At 41.5% G+C, this 20250-nt stretch overlaps 1 protein-coding gene across 1 annotated transcript in view; it reads left to right on the top strand.

Annotated features, from left to right (window-relative positions):
* wwox (WW domain containing oxidoreductase) overlaps window positions 1-20250 on the top strand; it is a 144108-nt gene that overhangs the window by 8760 nt on the left and 115098 nt on the right. Inside the window, exon 5 of the mRNA XM_075469670.1 lies at window positions 6166-6272. Coding sequence (XP_075325785.1) covers window positions 6166-6272 — 107 coding nt within the window. The remainder of the gene's footprint in view (window positions 1-6165; window positions 6273-20250) is intronic.

Consider the following 20250-nt stretch of genomic DNA (forward strand, 5'->3'; position numbering starts at 1 on the left):
CTCAAGCAAAGGAGACGGGGGAGTTTAAGGATTTGGAAAAGAGAGCCTTGTGATGTTTTTGCATCTTTATGCATCGTCCCCGCAGTGTTTTAGGACTTTCAATGTTATTTTTATTCATGAAAGACTAACATTGTTCTATATTTGTGTTGATCCCAGTGTTGTGCGGTGTGGATTAAGTGTCAGGCCGGTGCTCTCCTCTCTCTGGATGGAGAGATCCCTAAGCATATTCAGTGAGTCGCAGCGCTAGGGGAGCCTCTGTGTGCAGATTAAACCCATAGCCTAGCTTTGTGGCTGATCATTAGATTGAGGCAGATTTGTTAAGCATAACTGCTATTAAATTGGCTGCAAAGCTCTGGTATTTACTGCACTACTGTTTATGAATAAGGACCCCCTTAAAGACCCGCGCAGTGATGCGTTAAACCCGAGCCTCAGTAAGGAGGGAGATGCATTATTCATAGTGGGAGGAATTAGATGGATAAAAAGATGTTCCTGGTGAGGGTGGCATGTGGTGTCTGTGCCTCAGTGTGTGTGTCACTGAGCATCTCTGAGTGGCTGCGTGTGGTTTAGTTGACATCCAGAGTACATCTGCGTTTACGATCAGAGGGTCTCTGTGTTTTTTTTCGTGTGTGGGTGGGCGCCCACTGGGGGAGCGGCCGGCCCGTGTCCTGCACCTTCTCCTGTGTGTCAGCGCGTGAGCTGAACCGCTGAGGAAATCGAAGGAGAGTTTTATTTTTTTTCATCGGGCATTTCATGTCCTCACTGATGAATGTGTTTATTGGCTACGTAATGAGAACCAGTTATGGTTGGTTAGTCAAATTATTCAACTTTATTAACCTTGGATGAAATTTGCTATGCAGACTCAAACTGGTGTAACATGCAAAGAGTATTATGCTGGAGGCTAGAGGGGTTCAATAATGATTACAGCTCTAATATAATAGAACTGAAGTGGTTAGAGAGAGAGGATGGAATACATATATGTGGTTAAAGGCTGTAGGTAAAATAAAACGAAGGGGTATGGAGTTATTGTGTGTAGTCAAGTAGTTTATAGACCTATCGAGTTTACAGTCTGCAGATGATGAGGAGATGAAAGTTACACGGTGGGGGGGGGGGGGGGAATAGCTATGAAAATAGCCCTAATGCTCTCTGCAGCTCTATGTGCACTAGTGGGTCTTAAGGGGGGGGGGTGGTTGGTTGGTTGGTTGGTTTATCCTTGTGCATGTGTGTGATTTGGTGCGTTATGTGTTTATCAACTTTACTGTCTCATCCTTCTTTCCTCTGTGAGGTTGGCTGCTGGAGGACCAGCGGTGTCCAGTGTGGTGTGGGGCCATGATGAGAGATTGTTTAGGGAGTTAGAGGTTGACACAGAGGGTCAGAGAAAGAGAAGGGGGTGGGAGGGTCCTCAGATAGCGCTGCATGCATGGTGAGACGTTGTAGGAGGGGGTAGGAAGGAGGTAGAAGGGGACAGGGAGGGGTAATAGAACCACTCCAGTGCTTTCGGCTGGAACAGCTCAACCTTGGGCCGTAATTACTAACCATACATTCCACTTTTGGGGTGACATCTCCCTCCTCCTGGACTAATGGAGGGGAATTAGAGGGGATCTTAAAAGTCAGAAAGAGTCGTGGACTTTGTGCCGTTGCTCACTTCTTGAGCAAGAATTACACACAAGCAGCAGGAACAGGTGCACTCGTTACTGAGATGGTCTGGAGCTGGAATCTGTATCTGAAAACACTGTTTTTCATTCCTGCGCTGCTTTCTGTCTACAGTAGAAGAAACATTTTTTTATAGTGAGCTTTAAACTAGTATTCACCATCTTACTCTCCCCCTTTTTTCCTGTTGTTTTTTCCCCCCATTAACTTTTAAAAAAATGAATAAAAAACACTTTTCTTTCTAAAAAGACAGAAGTAGAGCGCCGCAGAGTGTGTGTCCTTTATTTCTTTTCTTCCACTGGGAATTATCATTCTCAATTGTAGGAATCAACTCAAATGAAATGTTTGGAAGTAAGTGTTGTGTATCGTACAGTGAAGGAGTAATTTTGGACACAGGTTACGAGTTAGGAGAGAGTTGAGAAGGGTTTCATGAGGTGAATATAACATTTTGGGTGCTACAGTGTAGTGGCAGTCTTTGGTCACATGTAGCTGGTTGCAATTTGCAGACTTGTAATAAATCTGCAAATTTATGAACAGTTTCTAACTCAAAGGCCCACATTTTGTTATGAATAAATCAAACTGAGAACAGAAGATAAACAAGACAGAGCTCAGTAGAGTTAAAGAGTGTAATTGCAATTCGCTTATCGATTAATTTGTTCTGAAATAGTTTGCACAAGCTAGTTTTGTATTATCCATTATAGTTCAAAATGCCTTATAATCCAAGATGATGTGATATGTTGTCCATTCATAGGTTGTGTTGCTTCTGTGTTCTTTCAAGCACAAATTCGTCTCTGGTGAAAAAGGGGATTGTGGGAACTCAACATGTTTGCCCACAGGCCTTGTAATGATCTAAATTGACTTCTGTTTGCCCAATTCTACGGCGGAGCTTATTTTAGTTAAATGCCTCTTTGGATGCAGATCAAGAGAGAGAAGGAGCGGGCAGGTCCGTTTGCCAAATAAACACGTTTACCGACGATGCTGGTAATGATCTCATTACATTGAGCCAATACACCTGTGTACGAGAGGGGGATCCAGAGAGAGTGGCGGGCCAGGGAGGACAAACAAAGCGTGAAATCACTAAATCACACTCATTATTGTGGGATATCAGTGGGGCCAGGATCCTAATGTACCATGAAGAGCATTCACTGCTTAATGGACATTTTACTCATTTTTTCTGCTTTTTATACCTTACAGTAAAACCCAATTTCAACAAAAGCTGAGCCATTTACTGTATTTCTGTTACCTTGTGGAGCCCCAGCAGACTGTACAAGCACACAATCAAGGGGTCGTCTTCTTCATCTCCCAGCATTTAAAATGTTCTGATCGCTCCTCTTCTTGTATCTGGGCGTTTACCATGTTGAGATTTGATTAGACGAAAAAAAAAGAAACCTGGACAAGCCCACTGTCTGTTATATAACAGCTTATGGCGTCTGTCGATCCACCAGAGCAAAAGAAACCCCCGTCTGACCTCTTGTCATGTACCATCATCAGCATACAATGCTGAAACAGGCTCCTTTAGTTGTACACCTGACCAAGAACTAATTTCATTGCGGCCCTCTCCACTGGTAACATGGGTGAGGGGGCAGGGAGTTTTTGTTACAGCGACGCCACTCTCGTTATTTCACAATTAATGTCAAGACCTTGTTATTTGTCACTGCAACTACATGGCTTCAGTGCAGCTGCTGTTGTCGCTGCCATATTCTAATTTGTTCTCCATTATGGAAAACACTGGTGTCGATTAATTTCACTTTCATGGTTTGTACACACAACAAGTGAGTGTTGTTGTTTACCAGAAGCCACTACTCTTGTCCAATTTATACAGGCTGAAAAAATGCTTTTGAACAACACAGTGTTTGAAAAAAATTCTATAAATGAATTCGAGAGATACTACAACCCCAATGCCATACTCCTCAGGAAGTTGAGCATTAGAGCTTTTCCATATGAATTCAACCAGCCATTTTTTAAAAATTGTTTTCAATATTTTTCTGTAGAAAGTCATCAGTGATATTTAGGATCTGCCAGTATGTCCTTCCTCTTAAAAAGAAACTCTCCTAGAGGTCTGTGCCGTCCCTTAATTGTGGCGTTATTGTATTTTTAGGTTTTGTTCAGAAAAAGCATCAAAATCTTGAAAAGAGTTTTTTTTAAGCAGAAAATGCCATAGGTAACTTTAATCAAAGAAAGTCATTTGATAAAAAGAGTATACATGGAAAGTTTAATTTAGTTTCTTTCTTAGTGGAATTAGCACGTTCTCTTTGTGCCTGAGTTGGATAAGTTGCAAAGTTAAAAAAACAAACAAAAGAAACACCTAAAATCAGATTTTTTTTCTACCCCCACTTTTGATCATGTCTGACACAAATCCCCAAAAATGTCACATCTGAAAGAAGCTTTTTCATATCCGTGCACATATCCGGCAAAATGATATATCTTCACTAAAGCTACAGTTGATTTATGATATAGGGGAAAATTAAGATTGTTCAAATTTGACCTGTTTTGGAGGCCAGAAAGAACACTGGATTAGAAATGACAAGATCAGAAGCATCAAACTCTATGTAGATTCACAACTATAAAACTATGTGTACACACAAAAGCAGAAATGTTCATGCGCATCCTGTTCGCCAGACTTACATACTATGCACAAAGTATATTTAGCTGTGTCTATATTTGTATGGGTATGTATGTATTGTATATGAGTACATAGGATGTGCTGGTTTGGGTAAACTTCTTGGCTTCAGATAATGATCTATAAAAGAAAAAAGGTAAAAGCCGCAAAAATGGGAATGGATTTGAAATGGGAAGTACTTGTAAGAAAGCCCTCCGGCATTTCACAGCTGAAGGAATTTGGCACGGAAAGAGTGGCCCAAAATTACAACAAGCAAATGTCAAAGAATAAAAAATGTTTTCTGCTAAGGAGTGCTTCTGATGCCAAAGATGTACTAGCTTTTACCACAGTATCAGGATGCATTTCTCTATACTTTTGCTCAACGAATGATTGAAGATGCTGATGCGTTTGTCATGTTGTGCATGATCTTTATTGTCCGGTGCTGCTCCCAAGAATGTGTGTGTTTGATACGTAAAAGTTCCACGGAATGGGAAGTCTATTTCCACAGGATGCACTCACATTTCTACGTATCTGCGGTGAATCAGGAATCTCTTATAAAGATATGTGGTGGGAAACGCTGATTGTTATTTTTCAGTATTAGTTGTAGATATAGATTTTAAATGATTTTTTTGTCCTAAAACCTGCTGCTATACCATTCAAATAAATTCAACTACTGATTGCCACACTGCCTGCTTTTTTTTCTTTTCTTTTTTCTGTCCTGTTGTTTTTATTTTCATTTCCATTTCCTGCGAGTGAAATGATCTCAGCCACAGTCCCCTCCATTACACCTAATAAGGTGTCATATAATTTCATTCCATGCTTCACTTGTCAGAAAGGGCTTCCAATCCTACTCCAATTTTGAGTTTTAATAGATATTAGTCCTTAACACTCTCCTCACAATTAGGCCTCCCAGTTTTGCTCTTAATGAAAATCAGATTAAGACCTATAATCTAATTACAGTCCATATTAATCCACCCTCTGACACACTCTGCCTACTGCTCTGCCTCTCACCCCCTCTTTGCCACAATCAATTATTGAGCCTGTCAGTTTGTCAATCAGGAAGCTCGCTCTGTATGTATGTGGGTATGTATCGTAGTGGTTTGTTTTCGGAGTATTTAGACTGGAAAATATGATGCAGCTCCGTGCTGTCGAACTGCTTCATGACACTTTGAGGGATAGTAAATGTCAAAAGAAATAAAAATGTGGTGATGAGAAAAAATGTTAATCTCATGAATTAATTCAACCTACGGGATGAAATGACCCATTTAGACTTGTAATTTAGAAATGAACTTCTCTCCCTCTATCTTCGGTTTTTGTCAGTTTTATCGTGTCTCCGTGATTTGGATGGAGCCATGAAGTAGTGTTGGACTGATAAATTCTGTGCGTATCTGTGGACGTCATTTCATGGGAGAAATGCCCTTATCAGAGACCCTTTTAATGTACTGAAATATCACACCGAGGTTCAGTTGGGCTTGTCTGTTCGATTGCTCATCTCACTACTTTTTGTTATGAACTATGTTTTTCCCTGTGTGCACTGTATAATTATCAACGTATCGAGCGACTGACCTCCCTTCCTCTAACACCGTTTGAGCAGCGATGTGTGCTGGAGAGCTGTTGCTCTGACCCAAAACTTTATCTAAGATGAGACGAAGAAGTCTTGAAGCACAATGAAAAATCATTAACTTCCTCTGCTCAACCACTGGGTTACTCAATAAAAGAAATTATATGGAAAATTGATGGGGATTTTAACTTGCCCCCACATGCCCCCACCACCACCACCTTATTAGATTCAACCCCAAAGAATCAAAGTTATCTTCAGAAAAAAAAATGTAATCTTTGAAGCATTGCTCGCTTTCACCCTTTTTCCCCCCTTCTTGCCTTTGTCTCCCCGCATGTCCGCCTCCCTCCTCCTGTCTCAGGCTTTGAGACAGCCAGGTCTTTTGCTCTTCACGGTGCCCATGTGATCCTGGCTTGTCGAAACCTGTCCCGGGCCAGCAAAGCAGTCAGCCTCATACAGCAGGAGTGGGTAAGTGTGACAATCTATGTGAACCCTGAATTTTTTTTTTGGAATCCAAAGGGTCTGGAGTCGAGTGATATCGCTGTATTGCACTCAATGAATCCCATCGATAGACAAGTCAAAAATTAGCTGATCCTAAAACAGTGAGGACTGTCTGAGTAGCTAATAAATGGAATACATTATATGTAGAGATGCCTAGAATTTTTATAGCTTCAAACACTTTACAGTGCAAGCCATGCTTATTCAACACTTGACAAGAGTGAGGTTTGGTGTCATGCCGAAGGACGCTATGACGTGTGGAATTAAGGAGTTTGGGATCAAACTACTACTACGCTGAAGCATATTCGCCTATGCCTCAGATGTCAAATTCAAAAACAGTTAAAACTAATAAAACTAAAGAAATTTGCTAACAATGACAAAAGTGTGAGAGGCCGGCTTGGGGCTCTGATCCATAGGAAAGTTGAAAAATGGAGGTCTCTCAAATTTGACTCTTTTCACTTTGGAGTAGTGGTTCCAAACTATTTAAATATCTAATATTTCCCTTTCATGACACTTTATCCTAAGTTTCGGGAGTCAAAAGGAACTGTTGAATCCTGATAAGATTAGATAAGGAACAATATAGGGATAGATAGTTTTGATGTGATTGGCAAATGTGGTGTTAATTCACAATCTAGTGACATAAAAGGATGATATTTTCATAATTCTGCACATTTAAGACCTTTTTCTCAGTAACACTAAAGGCTAAAGTGTTTATGTTTTCAGAAATTGGCTGCCCTCCTCACAGTTCACATGAACAACGAGGAAACTCCTGTCTCTGTGTGAAGCAAGAGTTAAATGGAGGGAGAAAAAGTGAGAGGGCATCTGATAATTACCTGAGATTATTGCTCTAATATCGCTGCGCTTGTGACATGTCTCTAGATTTACGAGTGTGGGAAAATAAACAAGCGAAATGTGGGTGATGGAGCAGAAAGAATAAGCCATTAGCACTGGGTTGATTACAGAGAGCAGGACTTAAAGATGGAGGAGAGTGAGTGCTCAGCGCAGATATGAGCAGAGAGGGGGAGAGAGGGAGACGAGCGCCTTTGAGCGTGAGTAGATCTGCAGTGTTTAAACTCGCCAAAGTCTCTAATTGAAGTATGCCCCTGGGGCTGTCAGAGCTGCTCCACTGTGTGAAATGCACTGCTTTGTTTAAATGAGTGAGGAAAAGCTCTGATCCCAGCCCCAGATTTTGTAGTACAATTGATTTTCGAGCTCCACACCTGCAACAGATTCATCCAAGATGTCGCTAACTTCACAAATGGAATATTGCTTAGGATTGCTTTTAGAAAATAAATGACTGTGATCTCTTACGGTTTTGAATAATCGTCCATTTTTGTGATAAATTGACGTGTTCTGTGTAGAATCTTCGGCAAATTTAAGAACTACATTAAAAGTGTTTGATATGGTTTAAATAGAGCCAGAGTAGTGAATTAGCCTTGCCGCAACTCTCTCCTTATTTCCTTTTCAGGAAACCCCCCCTTTATAGGCTAATGAATAAAAGTCACAATATCAGAATAAATCTTTGCCGCAAATTCTCCCCTCTGGCGACATTATTAATAGATTCAGGAGAAGAATAGAGAGGAGGATTAATCTTTAAGATGATGGATGGACTCTGCTTACCTTCCCATGCTCCAGTGTTAAGGTCATTTTGATAAGAGGGTATATTTTGGGGTCCTCTGTACAAAAGGTCACCCTATCTACTTCCAGGTCCCTCTCAGAGTTCCGCTCTGGCTGCCAGGAGTGGAACTGCTGTCCCGATTGCACGAGACCTCTGACCTCCAACTACCTGCTTACTATTACTCTGAACTCTCTCTTACTCTAACTCTCGCTCTTTGACTGGCTGTGTGGGCTCGTGTTGCTGTTCAGAGGTGAGAGTGATGGCTCGCTCGCAGCCCAGGGCGGTGCGGTTCAGCGCAGCAACGTGTACTGACAGTGGGTATAATAGTCGGGTCGCTGATGGATAATGGGCAGGTCAGAACGGCCGGGAAGAGCAGGGTCAGAGGACTTATCCTTCCCAGCCAATCATACTGTGTTCTGCCAGTACAGTACAAACAGAACATTTACACTTCACTAAAAATTCCTGGAAGTGAAAAGTCTGTCCTGTGCTCTTTGCCTAGTCTTTAGCAATATAGAAGTATATATTTTTTTCATCTTTAACCCACCTACTTCTTTAAATTTTGCCAAATATCATCATGGAATCAAAGTGTTGCCTGCATCTCATGTGCAGTCTTAATCTGAGCAGAATGTGTTGGTTTTTCTGCCTCTGTTGGGGCTGTGAGTAAAACCCTTCCAGCAGGCTCATTAGGGGAGTTGACAGTGGCAAAGAGGAGATAAACATTTACCTTATGATTGTGTTTTACAATAAACCTGATGCTGGCTGGCTTCATAGGGATCAAAGAGGGCTGTTTTTACAGGCTGTGATGAAGGCACTGTAAAACCAAGGGTATTAAGCAGCAGATGTGTCCTGAGAAAGATGGAGGAAGGGCAGAAAATGGGAAGACAGAGACAAAGAGGAAAGAATTATACATTTGTAGAGCCATAGATTTTGATTTATGTTCACAAAAATGCACTTCTATTGATTACAGTACAGTATTTTGTATCCTAACATTGTCCTTTTAGATTTCTTCTCTGCTGCTCATGGCCTTTGCCCTGGGCTTTAACTACGTGCTATTTACTAACATCCACTGACCTATCCATCTCCCATTCAACGCACAGAAAATGCAGGTTAAGTTGGTGGTTAACAATTAAAGTGTTGCCTGCGTGCCAAAGCTTTATTTTTCCTGATTGCTTTTAAAAATTATGCTTATCTTCTACTCCAATATTCCCCTCAGAGAGCTGTAATGGAGTCCCCTGAGAAGCAGCGCACTACTCGGTGGGCCAGCCAAGGCCCTTGGCCCCTGAGTAGAATACAACACATACACATACACATGTGGTCCATGGTCTTCTTTTGTAATTTCTTTCCTTTTTTTTAATCTAAAATGCTCATTTCCCTCACTGGCCCTTTCTACAACACATGCTAATGAGATGCTTTGTAAGGGCGTTAATTAGCGAGTTAGTCACTGATTGCTGTGCTTGTATTTGTTGTGTGTGTGTGTGTGCGTGGCAGGGGGGTATTAATATGGCTGCATGCCGCTGAGGAGAGTTCTGTCAGGGTCTGCTCTGGAACCAATTAGGCTAAAGCTCAGTGTCCGCTGAGGCTGCTGGGAGAAAAAAACAGAAACAAAAAAAAACTGCTGCTTGCAATGTCAAACAGTAACATTAGCACAGGCCAGAGAGGCAAAGAAAGACAGGCAGACAGAGCTGATAAGCAGCGGTCATTCATACAGACCGACAGACAGCCTGACAGTTCCTGCACTGAATAGGAAAATCAAGCAAAGAATTCAATCGTACCCTTTACAACAAACAAGTATTTTCTAGTTTACGATCTGAATTATTGTCAAGATTTTAGATCTATACAATAACTATTCTTCTGTATGTTATCTACCCAGATACTGTTTTACTGGTTCTCATGCAGGAGGATAAGGTAACATCGGGATGAATGAGACACAATGTTCCTTTCCAAGTGTCTGCTATTTCAGGTGGAGCAACTGGACTGACACACAGATGGTGGAGCAGGAGATATCAGTACATAAAGCTGCTCCCAGATCTTCTAGCTACACCTTATTATTAATTTACATTGGCTTCCCTGCTCATGGTATGATATTTATCATACAATACTATGTCTTTATGTGTCATGGCCTACGTACAACCGTTAGAGGTGGCAAAGTTCCAGGCGAGTCCCACATTTCTTACAAAAAACGACTCCCTCTCAGTCTGTGTGTGCCTGCATTTGTCTATTTGTCCAGTGTGTAACCTCGTGTCTCAGTCTGACAGGCCCCGTGCCCCGCCGGCCAAGGTGCCATGCCACGCTACAGCCACGCTCCTCTCGTTGAGGCCGAAAGGAAATGGCATATGTGAAATGCTGACCTGGTTGGTTCAAGACCCTCAGGGCCTCAGGATGCTGCTCTTTTAGTTGCTGTTTCTCTATTCTCTTTCACACCATGGTTTTACTTTTTTTTTTACATAATTTGGAAAAGCCTCAAAAGACTTGCCCTCTCTGCTCACCTTTTACACCCTGACATTTTTTCTCTTCCTTTTACTCCCAAAATGATTGAGGAAATTGCAGCCTATTTTCCAGGTCAGTGAGCAGAACTGTAGCCCTCTCCTGTTCTTCCACAGAGCCCAGTAGATCATAGTTAGCCATTTTTAAACTTAATTTGATTTCTTTCCATGATAGGATTTCACCACCAACCGTAATGTTGTCAAAAACAAGGCCACACTATTAACTACACCTGCTCTTCAACCTCCCTCTGTTCTCTGCTTCCTCTCCTCAGATGCATCCATTAAACCACTGAGAGAGATATGGTTCTCACTTATTTCCAGCATACAGCACGGTGTAATCGTTCTCTTTCCTCACATTTTAGTATTGTGTGTCTGCATCTCCAGGGAGACCTTCCCATCTCTCTTTATTTGCCTGTTTGTTTTCTACTTGCTGCTTGTCGTTGAACTGGGAATAAAAAGGCCCCTCACCTTTCTATCTCAACTTGGCACTGAAGAGAGCAGAAAGGAAGGATTGAAAGAGGGCGCAGCTGCAATTTAAAATTGAGGAGGAAACCCCCTTTTTGTTTCAGAATTCACCCGTCTCTGATTCCTCCTAAGAGTGACCACACAAGGCTCAGAAACTACAGTAGGTTTTACCGTAATACACCAACCAGCATTTCTTTACATTACACAGGCGACTGTTCCAATGCAGCTTGTGGGAATACTAAAGGAGGCTAAGTGTACTATAGACTATTGGTTTAAAAGTGTAATTGTTGAATACCTTGAAGTTTTACAGTAGTAAGCATTTTGTGTGTGTGCGTGCCTGTAATTGTGCATCTATGTAATACACTCCCAAAAGTTCAGTATGCATGCACACTTAGGTGCACACACATGCACACTGCACACGCCCATCCACATGGTGTGTATTTAAATGCTTGATTATGCATTTTGCATAGCTTTGGGACATGCATCACTCTTCCCGGACTGCTAATAAAGTGACCAGGGAGATGGGGAACCTAAATGAATCCTAAAGTGCCTTGCTTGCATTCCTCACTCTCTCCCTCTCCCTCACCGCTCTGCTTAGTTATTCCAGCCCATCGTGGAAAGCAGCGCGCCACTCGTCTCTGTTCCTCCTTATGTCTGTCTGCTGCAGCCAGGTGCTCTGTCTCCTGAAGAGGTGTGGTCTGCTCCTAATTGCCTGGACCACGTTGAACTATGGGCAAATGCTCTGTGTGAAGGAGCACCGTGGAGGAATAATTTTGAATAAATCACATAGTTAGCCGGTTGATATTTTCTGCTAAATAAGCAGTTCAGCAGCCATCTCACAAGGAGGTGTGAGCGTTAGAATGATGGGTCACTTGCCATAGGTCATGTTGGGGAGGATTTAAATGATTTAAATGATGTCACTGCCACTGAAGGGGACAGGTTGAGGAAGGATGTGTAAGGTGGCACCTCTTTGTTGTTTGAACCTGACACATTCTCATCCCTCTCTCTTCCACTTTTTCCTGTGAAGGAAGGCTCATAGCCTTGGGATGAGTGCTTCTTATGATGAGCGAGGGGAGAGGTTGCTTGGATCTCTTTCAGTCTTTCTTTCTTCTTGTCTCTGCCAGCACAGAATGTTTTTATTGAAGTTTGAGAAGTGCTGACCACATAGAGACAAGTCCAGCAAACACTCTAACGTTTTAAATAAAGAGGTGAGCCATTTGTAATAAGCTGCAGCCAAATAGACCGAGGCTTAGCTGATGTCTGCCAAACAAGCAAACACAGTAACGTTGAATGCAGAAACCATCGGGCAACAAGGCTATAACATTTATCTGCTATTATACCAAGCTTTTTTAGACTCTTTAGTTCAATTACACATTAACACAGGCTCTCGGATCCTACGCCAAAGTTAATGTTAGATGCAAAAGGCTAATTGGATGCATTTCTGTGTTTGTTGTCTGATATTTAAAGTGTCTTATCAGTCATAACCTGTCAATTGCATATTCAGATGTGAAATGGGAAATTGATGAATATGTGTGTGAGAATGTTAATGCTAGCATGTCCTCGTCTGATTACATTACACATATGAGAGACATAAAAAGGGAGAAGAAGTCTGTATGTATACAGCTTGTTGTCAGTTGCTGTACACTTGCTGTACAAAACAGCTTCAGCTCTGGGATGTTGGTGAGTTTCCTCACGTGGCGTCAGGACTTTGACTTTGTTATTCTAAATATTAACTTTAGTCTTCTTTAGCCGTTCCTTAGCCATGTCATGACATTTTCCTTGAGAGTTTGCTGGTAGAATTCATTATTCCATCAAGCATGGCAAGTCGTTCAGTACCAGATGCAGCAAAGCAGGCATATTTCACAGATGGTATAATATTCCTTTGCAAGAGTGAAGAGTCATCTTCTCCTCTCCTTGCACCTGCATCACCTCTAACACACCTAACCAGGCACCTGCACTGCTGTACTTGTTTTACTTATACTCTGTTAGATTCATATTGATTCACCACTTCGTGTATAGATCAGGGTTCCGTGCACTAAAGCTCCAATGTTGTTTCCTCACTTGTAAGTTGCTTTGGATAAAAGGGTCTGCTAAATGACTAAATGAAAATGTAATTGATTTCTCTTCTCCAAACGTAATCTATGAACCAAAAAGTTCCTTTGTCTCCTATATCTGCAAAACAAACCAACGGGCTTCTGGCTTGTGTGTTTGATCTACAGCAAACTGCAGACTGGCAGCATTAGTGGCTTTCCTCTTGCAGCCTTGGAATACACACCATTGTTGTTCAGTGTCCTGTTGATGGGGGGGGGGGACTACATGAGCATTGACATTAAAAATTGTGAGAGACTTTTATTTACTTTGACGTTACTCTGGGTGTCTGAGCGATCCAGCTTCCCCTCTGCTCTTGATATTTCCTCCATTTGTCCACAGTCAGACAGACTGTGGATCGGTGCAGTCAAACCTTTTTATAGATGGGTTTGTAATCTTTTCCAGCCTAATGAGCATAAAGAAGTCTTTTTCTGAGGTCTTCAGGAATATGGCTTGTTTGTGCTGTGGTACACTTCCATAAACTCGTGTGAAGGCTTTGATAGATCTCTCCTCTTTAGATAAAAAAGAGCTCCCATTCACATCCGATTGTCTTTGCACTAATTGAAAATACTTTAATTCTGACTTCACCTTCAAATGAAATTGTAACCATTGAGTTTCATCACACTGTACGTTTAGCGCTCACATATCCTTTTGGATCATATTCCTTAATAAATAAATTACCAACTGCAAGTACTCATGTGAAAATGTAATGATGTTTCGTGGCATATTTATTCAGAAATATTGGAACTTCCAGAGGGTTCACACATTTATCAAGCGCTACTGTATTTTGTATCAATTTAAAAAATAATTGTCTCTGTAAAAGATTTTTTTTGCCGTAATGACTCTGTCTGTGATGTCTTGTGTTTATAAGATATCCTGTGGAGTCAGGTCTCATGGAATTGATACCAGTGACCTGCTCCAGGCAACCAAACAATTCTGCCCCAGTCACAGCTATCATTAGTTTCTGGGAAGTTTGTCTACACATTTGTATTTGCCACTGTGTATGTTTATGTGTGCGTACGTGTATATTTGGGTTTGTATGTGTTTCGACACAGAGTTAACACTGGTTTACAGCTTAATCAGTCTGTGTAACTGAATGCATATTTATCAGAGAGAAAATTCATGCTCAAAGAATCCGACCTCAGCCCATACATCTTTATCAAAGACACACACAGACAGGCGCACACTCAGATCCACATTTCATTAGAGAGGCAGATTCAGGCAGCAGTAGATTAAAAACAACGTGTGTTTTTACAGGTCCATAAATCAAGCACAGGACGAGAAGGATTCATTTAGAGAACACCAGCGTTGTGGCATAGGTGCCCTCACGTGACTAATGCTTAACTGCAATACTTAGATACACTGCCTTTTTATTAGTTTCATTCTCTCTTGCCCCATATCTATGATTATCTCACAGCTCGAGGTTGACTTGCAGAGTAGGCTAGATGTTGTGTTCATTTTTGTTGAGCATTTTGATGATGAAAAAGCCGATCCCATTCTAACCGTGATTAAGCCCACAGACTTGCAAATGATCAGGCCTAATCTTACACGGCTTTATTGATCTTGTGCCCGCTGTATTTAATAAACCAGTGTGTTAGTTTATTATTACACAACACCTGCTGTTCGGATGGAAAAGCCGGGTCATTTCTGTTATTCTTTTCATCCGTTCAGCTGGCTCGCCTGTGGGAATGCAGGATGGAGAGCAGGGCTGGTAATCTGTTAGTGCCATTTGGACGGCTCACACTTTAAAAAACAGTACCTGCTTTTTAATGGTGTGTGAAGCACATACCTATAAAATGTTTTGATGTCCAAGAGTAAATGCAGCATCACATGAACACAAACACAGACACAGGCTCACGTACAGGCATACACATAAAACGCACATCCACCTTCTCTGTGTGTCATACAGCTTTTGTCTGAGTTCTTCTAAGGCATACAGTAGCTGTGTGCTCATGTGTCTGTGTTTATTGGTGTGTAGTCCACGGTTTCATCCCGAGACCGGCATTGACACACAGAGAGCAGGTGTAATTTCCCCAGCACTAAAACCCCAACAAGTGGCACCTGGGGAGAAAAGAGCATATTACAGGTTCAAGCGTCTATGCTCCGCTTTACTACAGAGAGCTACAAGCTCTCCTGACCTGTGACCAGGCATAGCTCTGTGTGTATGCGTGTGTGTGTGTGTGTGTGTGTGTGTGTGTGTTGAGGGAGGCTCAGAGGTGTCGGAGCTACCTCGCTGTTTCTTTCAGAGTGTAAAGCATTTATTAGGGTCCAGACCTATTTGGGGGGCCGCAGGGCAATATTATTTCACTTCCTCGAATTGAGAGGCATGTGTATGAGTGTGTGTGTGTGTGTGTGTGTGTGTGTGTGCGTGGGTATTTACTGTACGACTTTTAGATAACCAGCTCTATATAGAGGGTGAACAGGATTGGTAAATATATCAAATAAATACTGTAATAAAACCTGTTGTAAACCAGTGAACAGAGTTTAATCTCTGACCTTTAACTCCCTCAGTCACAGTGCTATATGTAGACCACAGCAGCTCTGCTGATTAATTCTGATGTGGACCACGAGGCCGAAGTACTGCACGGTGTCAGAAACTTTGGGTTGAGTCGCTGTCGTAATGGATTAGATCTCTTTTTAAAATTTTTTTTTATCAGAGGACAGTTAAGATTTAAGAAATGTCATGATGCACTGCATTTTTTGTACTTTGGTCGCCATATCGTACGAGTCGCCTGTCAAGCACATGACCACAACAAGCACTCATCAACGGCTGATTTGGACACAAGGAGTGAGGGAGAAGGAGAAAGAGAGACTGAACATCATCAGAGAAAAGGAGATAAAAGACAGACGGACCAGACGAAGACTGAGCTCAAGATTCTGTACAGCGAGGTGAACAAAGAAGCAAAACAGGCATACTTTGAAAAAAATATTTAAGAATTTAACAGTGTTGCTCCATATGAGATACAAATGGTGAGAACACATAAATCTGAAGAAATCAGTGTAAGCTTATTGTGGTCTGTAAATATCTTCTACAGTTTCTTAATTAACCGAAAAAAAAACTCCCCTGAAAACCAGCAAGTGTTCAGCATTTCAACAGCTTTTTGGTTAAAGCTACATATTAAAGCTTTATATGAATATAAAGATATTTTAGCTATAATATAAACAGAAGAGCAATGTCTGACTCAACCGCTACTGTTACTTTTATGTCATATAATTCCTTTTCACATCGTCTGATGTAACATTACCAAATGCTATTTACTAACTGACCAGGTGCTGTCCTTCCAAACCCAGCGTGCCCAGTCAAAGCTTTGCAACTGTATGAAGGCACAACAGGCCTAAAGGTTTGAACAGAAGTGTCAGGAGAAACTCATCTTTGCCAACTGTAAGTTAAAGTTAATCTTTTTATTTGCATTGCAACTAAACAACTCAAAGTTCCATCTTCACTACTTTATGAATACCCATATGTTGTGCCTGTAACATTCAAAAATATTTAGGTGGAAGTGCAATTCAATTATTACACTCCAAGGTTACTTTCTTGCCTATGTAGCAGAAGACCAACAAACAAAAATGGAAAGCGTCATGTAATTTAAAATTAGGGAATCTCTTATATACTTTCTCTTTTCTTTTTTTTTCATAAATGAAATGTAAATGAAAAAAAAAGAAAAGAGAAAGTCTATAAGTTCTATAAGAGATGTGACCACAAATGTAACTAGACTGTTTTGACTTATCTGCTTGATTATTTTAGGATTTTTTTTTTTGCATGTTTTTGTAACATCTGTAATCATTGCACCTTCTTAGGTTTTAATGGGACATTCGGATGCATATAGAGACTGCTGCTCATCTTCTGTGTCACAGCGCGTGACAGGTTTGAAAAATTGGGAGTTGCATGACTTGCATTGTCAGTTTTGGCAATCCTGGCGTGCAGCGTTTTCCACGAGATCGAGAAGAGCAAGTTTGGCGTTCTCCAAAATTTGAGTTCACCTGCTACGTCTCAGTCATCGCACGTCAGTCTCTGCAGTAGTTTGTAAAATCTGTTTGCGTACTTTAAGTCTGAATTCTTGGTGTTTTATATCTGCTTTCCCTCTTCTTAGGTACAATTCCACTGCAGATGCTTTTCTGAGGGACCAAGAACTTTTAGAGCAGGGGTGTCAAACTGGTCCATGAAAGGGCCGGTGTGGCTGCAGGTTTTTGTTCCAACCCTGAAGCAGCACAGCTGACGTGTTTCCTTCAATCTACTGAACTGGTTAAGACCTTCAGTGGAGACAGTTCAGTTGACTGAATGAAACAAGTCAACTGTGCTGCTGCAGGGTTGGAACAAGAACCTGCAGCCACACCGGCCCTTTCATGGACCAGTTTGAGACCCCTGTTTTAGAGGATCCTTTCCCTGACCCCAAAAGTTTCACTGTAGGAGCGAGGGACTAAACAAAGTACCTGGGTCGCTGCGTTTTAAAGTGCAGGTTGCTTTTGTTGAAATTCAAACTTTTATGTTTACATTTCCAAAAGTTCCTGTACCAAAGTGAAGCAGTGTGGCATATAGTCATAGGTGAAAATTCTGTAAAAAAAAATGGTTGTCTCCATTTCACATGTCCATAAATGAATTTGCCTGATACTTGCAGGTCTTTAAATTGTCAGGACAATTTAATATTTTTTACATATTGAAAAAAGTTGGATGAAAACACGGCACCGATGTACTCTTTGAATGCAAAACCATTAGTAGAATTTTATATCCAAGTCAGCTATGTTTGATCAACCTCTGAGCTTCCTCTCTCATCATTACAGCAGGGTTTTGTTAAAACACAGAAAGTCGCAAGGTTGGATCATTTAAAAAGCTGCTGCCATCCCTACAGGTCTGTTTGTGACTGTAAATGGTGAACAGAGATAACCGAGGCTCCTAATCTCTCCTGTGAAGGGCACTGGTTCCTATTAATGTAGTGCCATGATAAATTAGCCCCCCCAAAACCCCTATACACAACAATGAATGATGAACTGAGCGCTGGATATTTCTATGAGTGAGACTGCCTCGTTAATTTTTGGTAACCAAATCTCCATTAGGTCTGATTGAATGACCAAGAAGAGCCAGCGAGGGCAAGGTGGAGGACTGGACTGATGGGCAGAGTAGAAAAATCACGAGTGATGCAGGGGGGAGCGGAGTATGGATGAAGGGGTGGAAGGAGGAGTGAGGTTGGGTTATGTGGGGATGGGGGTCTTGGATGCTCATTTATTACATTGCACAGCGGCCCAGGGATCGGCTTCATCAAGACTGATTCAGAGCTATTGGGTTTGGACTCCATCTCCCATAAATCCTGGCATGTGACGCTGATGAATGTGGGCCATAAAGCCTCCCGCTCTGACATGTGGAGAGCAACATGGAGAACCATGGGAAAATGTGAGTGCTCCAGGTTAATGTCAACGAGGCCTGGGAGTGAAGAGGGGATGATGGAGAGAAAGACAGTCAGGGACAGCGAGGGATCAGAGGTGTAGAGAGGGGGATTGAGAAGATTGAGTGGGCCGAGAGCAGAATGTGAAAAAGCAGAGCGTTTGTGGGAACTTTGAAACTGAATTTGCTGTGACATTTGCCGTAATTCAACCATCATCATGGTGGTTTAAAGCCATGCTGCTTGAGGTGCAGGGAACATCCTTATATTTTTCCTCATCTTCAAATGTTGGTAATAAGCCACATGGCTATATGACAATGTTTGCTATCATTCTGTTATTTTACGCCGGTATTTTAATGTTGGATGTATCACACAGATGAACATAGCTCATTGAAAAATCCATCCCATAGTAGCCCCAACTACAGGAACTACAGAACTGGCAAGCGTGTACACTTCATTAACAGATCCCGTTTTGGACCATAAAGTGGCATCCCACTGTGCACAAGGAAAATGCCCTGATTAGGCGGACAGAGAGGGGCATTGCTGCCCTATTGAAGGTTTCCACTTCAGTCGGATAATATGGTGACGAGGCCCAGGGATGCGCTGACTCTTGGATGAGATGGGAAAAGCAGTGTATTTGTATGGATGGAATAGGGTCAGGGGAATGCACATCCACAACTCATTTGAAGGAGTCAGTTTTACTAGGTTGCGTCTAATGGAGATGAGCTTGTGTTAAGAGCCAGGGGAGACGCTAATTTTACAGAGAGCTGAGCGAGGTGTGTGGGTCACGATGGTGTGTTTGTGTGCATGTGCTCAAGCAGTTTTAACCTAATTTTGCCACCTTCTCTCTTACACGTTTATGTGACCACCTGAAAAAAAGAAATGATTGAGAATGACATCACTTATCATTATTGTGTTTTCTCATTTGATTTACATTTTAATTAAACCATATATGACTGATAAAATAATTGTAGTCGGTTAAATCTTCCAGAGAAAGACTTCAATCTAGATTCATTGAGATTGGGCTTTGAGGGTAATAATCTGCATATATTTTTTTACTCAGTTGCCAAGAAGGCATACCTACATTTCTCATCTCTGACATGTGCACGCAAATTACAAACATTTAGAGCATTTTTAGCCTTTCTCTCAAAGAATTTCATTTCATTGTTACTACAATAATTTTTATTTCAAGTTTTATTTGCACCTCTTTGAGTAGAATACGTTTTTAGGGGAGCCATATGGGATTTACATAGATTAAAGATACTTTATTTTGGGTTAAAGTGGCATTATTTATTTTCATTAAGATAGATTGTAGATAGCATTGCACTTTGCACTTTTTTTAAATTATTTTTTTGCTCTCTATGTAAAGCTAATAAATGCACTGGCAGTTGCTGAATAAGTCAGATATCAGTAAGAATCTTAACTTTAACTATAGCACCAATCTGATGAAGTCTTTGAAGGGAAGGTAAAGACAAATGAATAGAACAGTTCTGATCTCAGATCAGTCTTACGATAAGCTAACCCCCTCCCCACCACTGCATCCTCCTCTCAGCTTCCTAATTTCTCACATTTTCCTGTCCCACCTCACATCACTCCCCCACCATCGCCACAGGAGCTACTTGAGGCCCTTGTGTCCACCTCATTCATCACCTGGGTTTGATTCCTCTGCTTCGAGAGAGAGAAAGGGAGAAAAAGAGTTGAGGTGGAAGAGTAAAGAGTCATAACAAACCCTCCTCTGTTCCCTCTTCTTCTTTTCTACCTCCCTTCCTTGAGTGTGTGAGGGAGAGATGAATGCAGCCAGTGGAATTAATTGCACTCCTTTACTGAAGATCAGCAAGTTTGCTCTGTTGGCGTGCTGATCTGCCATATGGCTGCCCACTAGGTGAACACTTTGATTAATGTTGCCCACTCCCCATTTT

This window comes from Odontesthes bonariensis, chromosome 7, assembly GCF_027942865.1.
Source record: "Odontesthes bonariensis isolate fOdoBon6 chromosome 7, fOdoBon6.hap1, whole genome shotgun sequence".
Taxonomy (NCBI): domain Eukaryota; kingdom Metazoa; phylum Chordata; class Actinopteri; order Atheriniformes; family Atherinopsidae; genus Odontesthes; species Odontesthes bonariensis.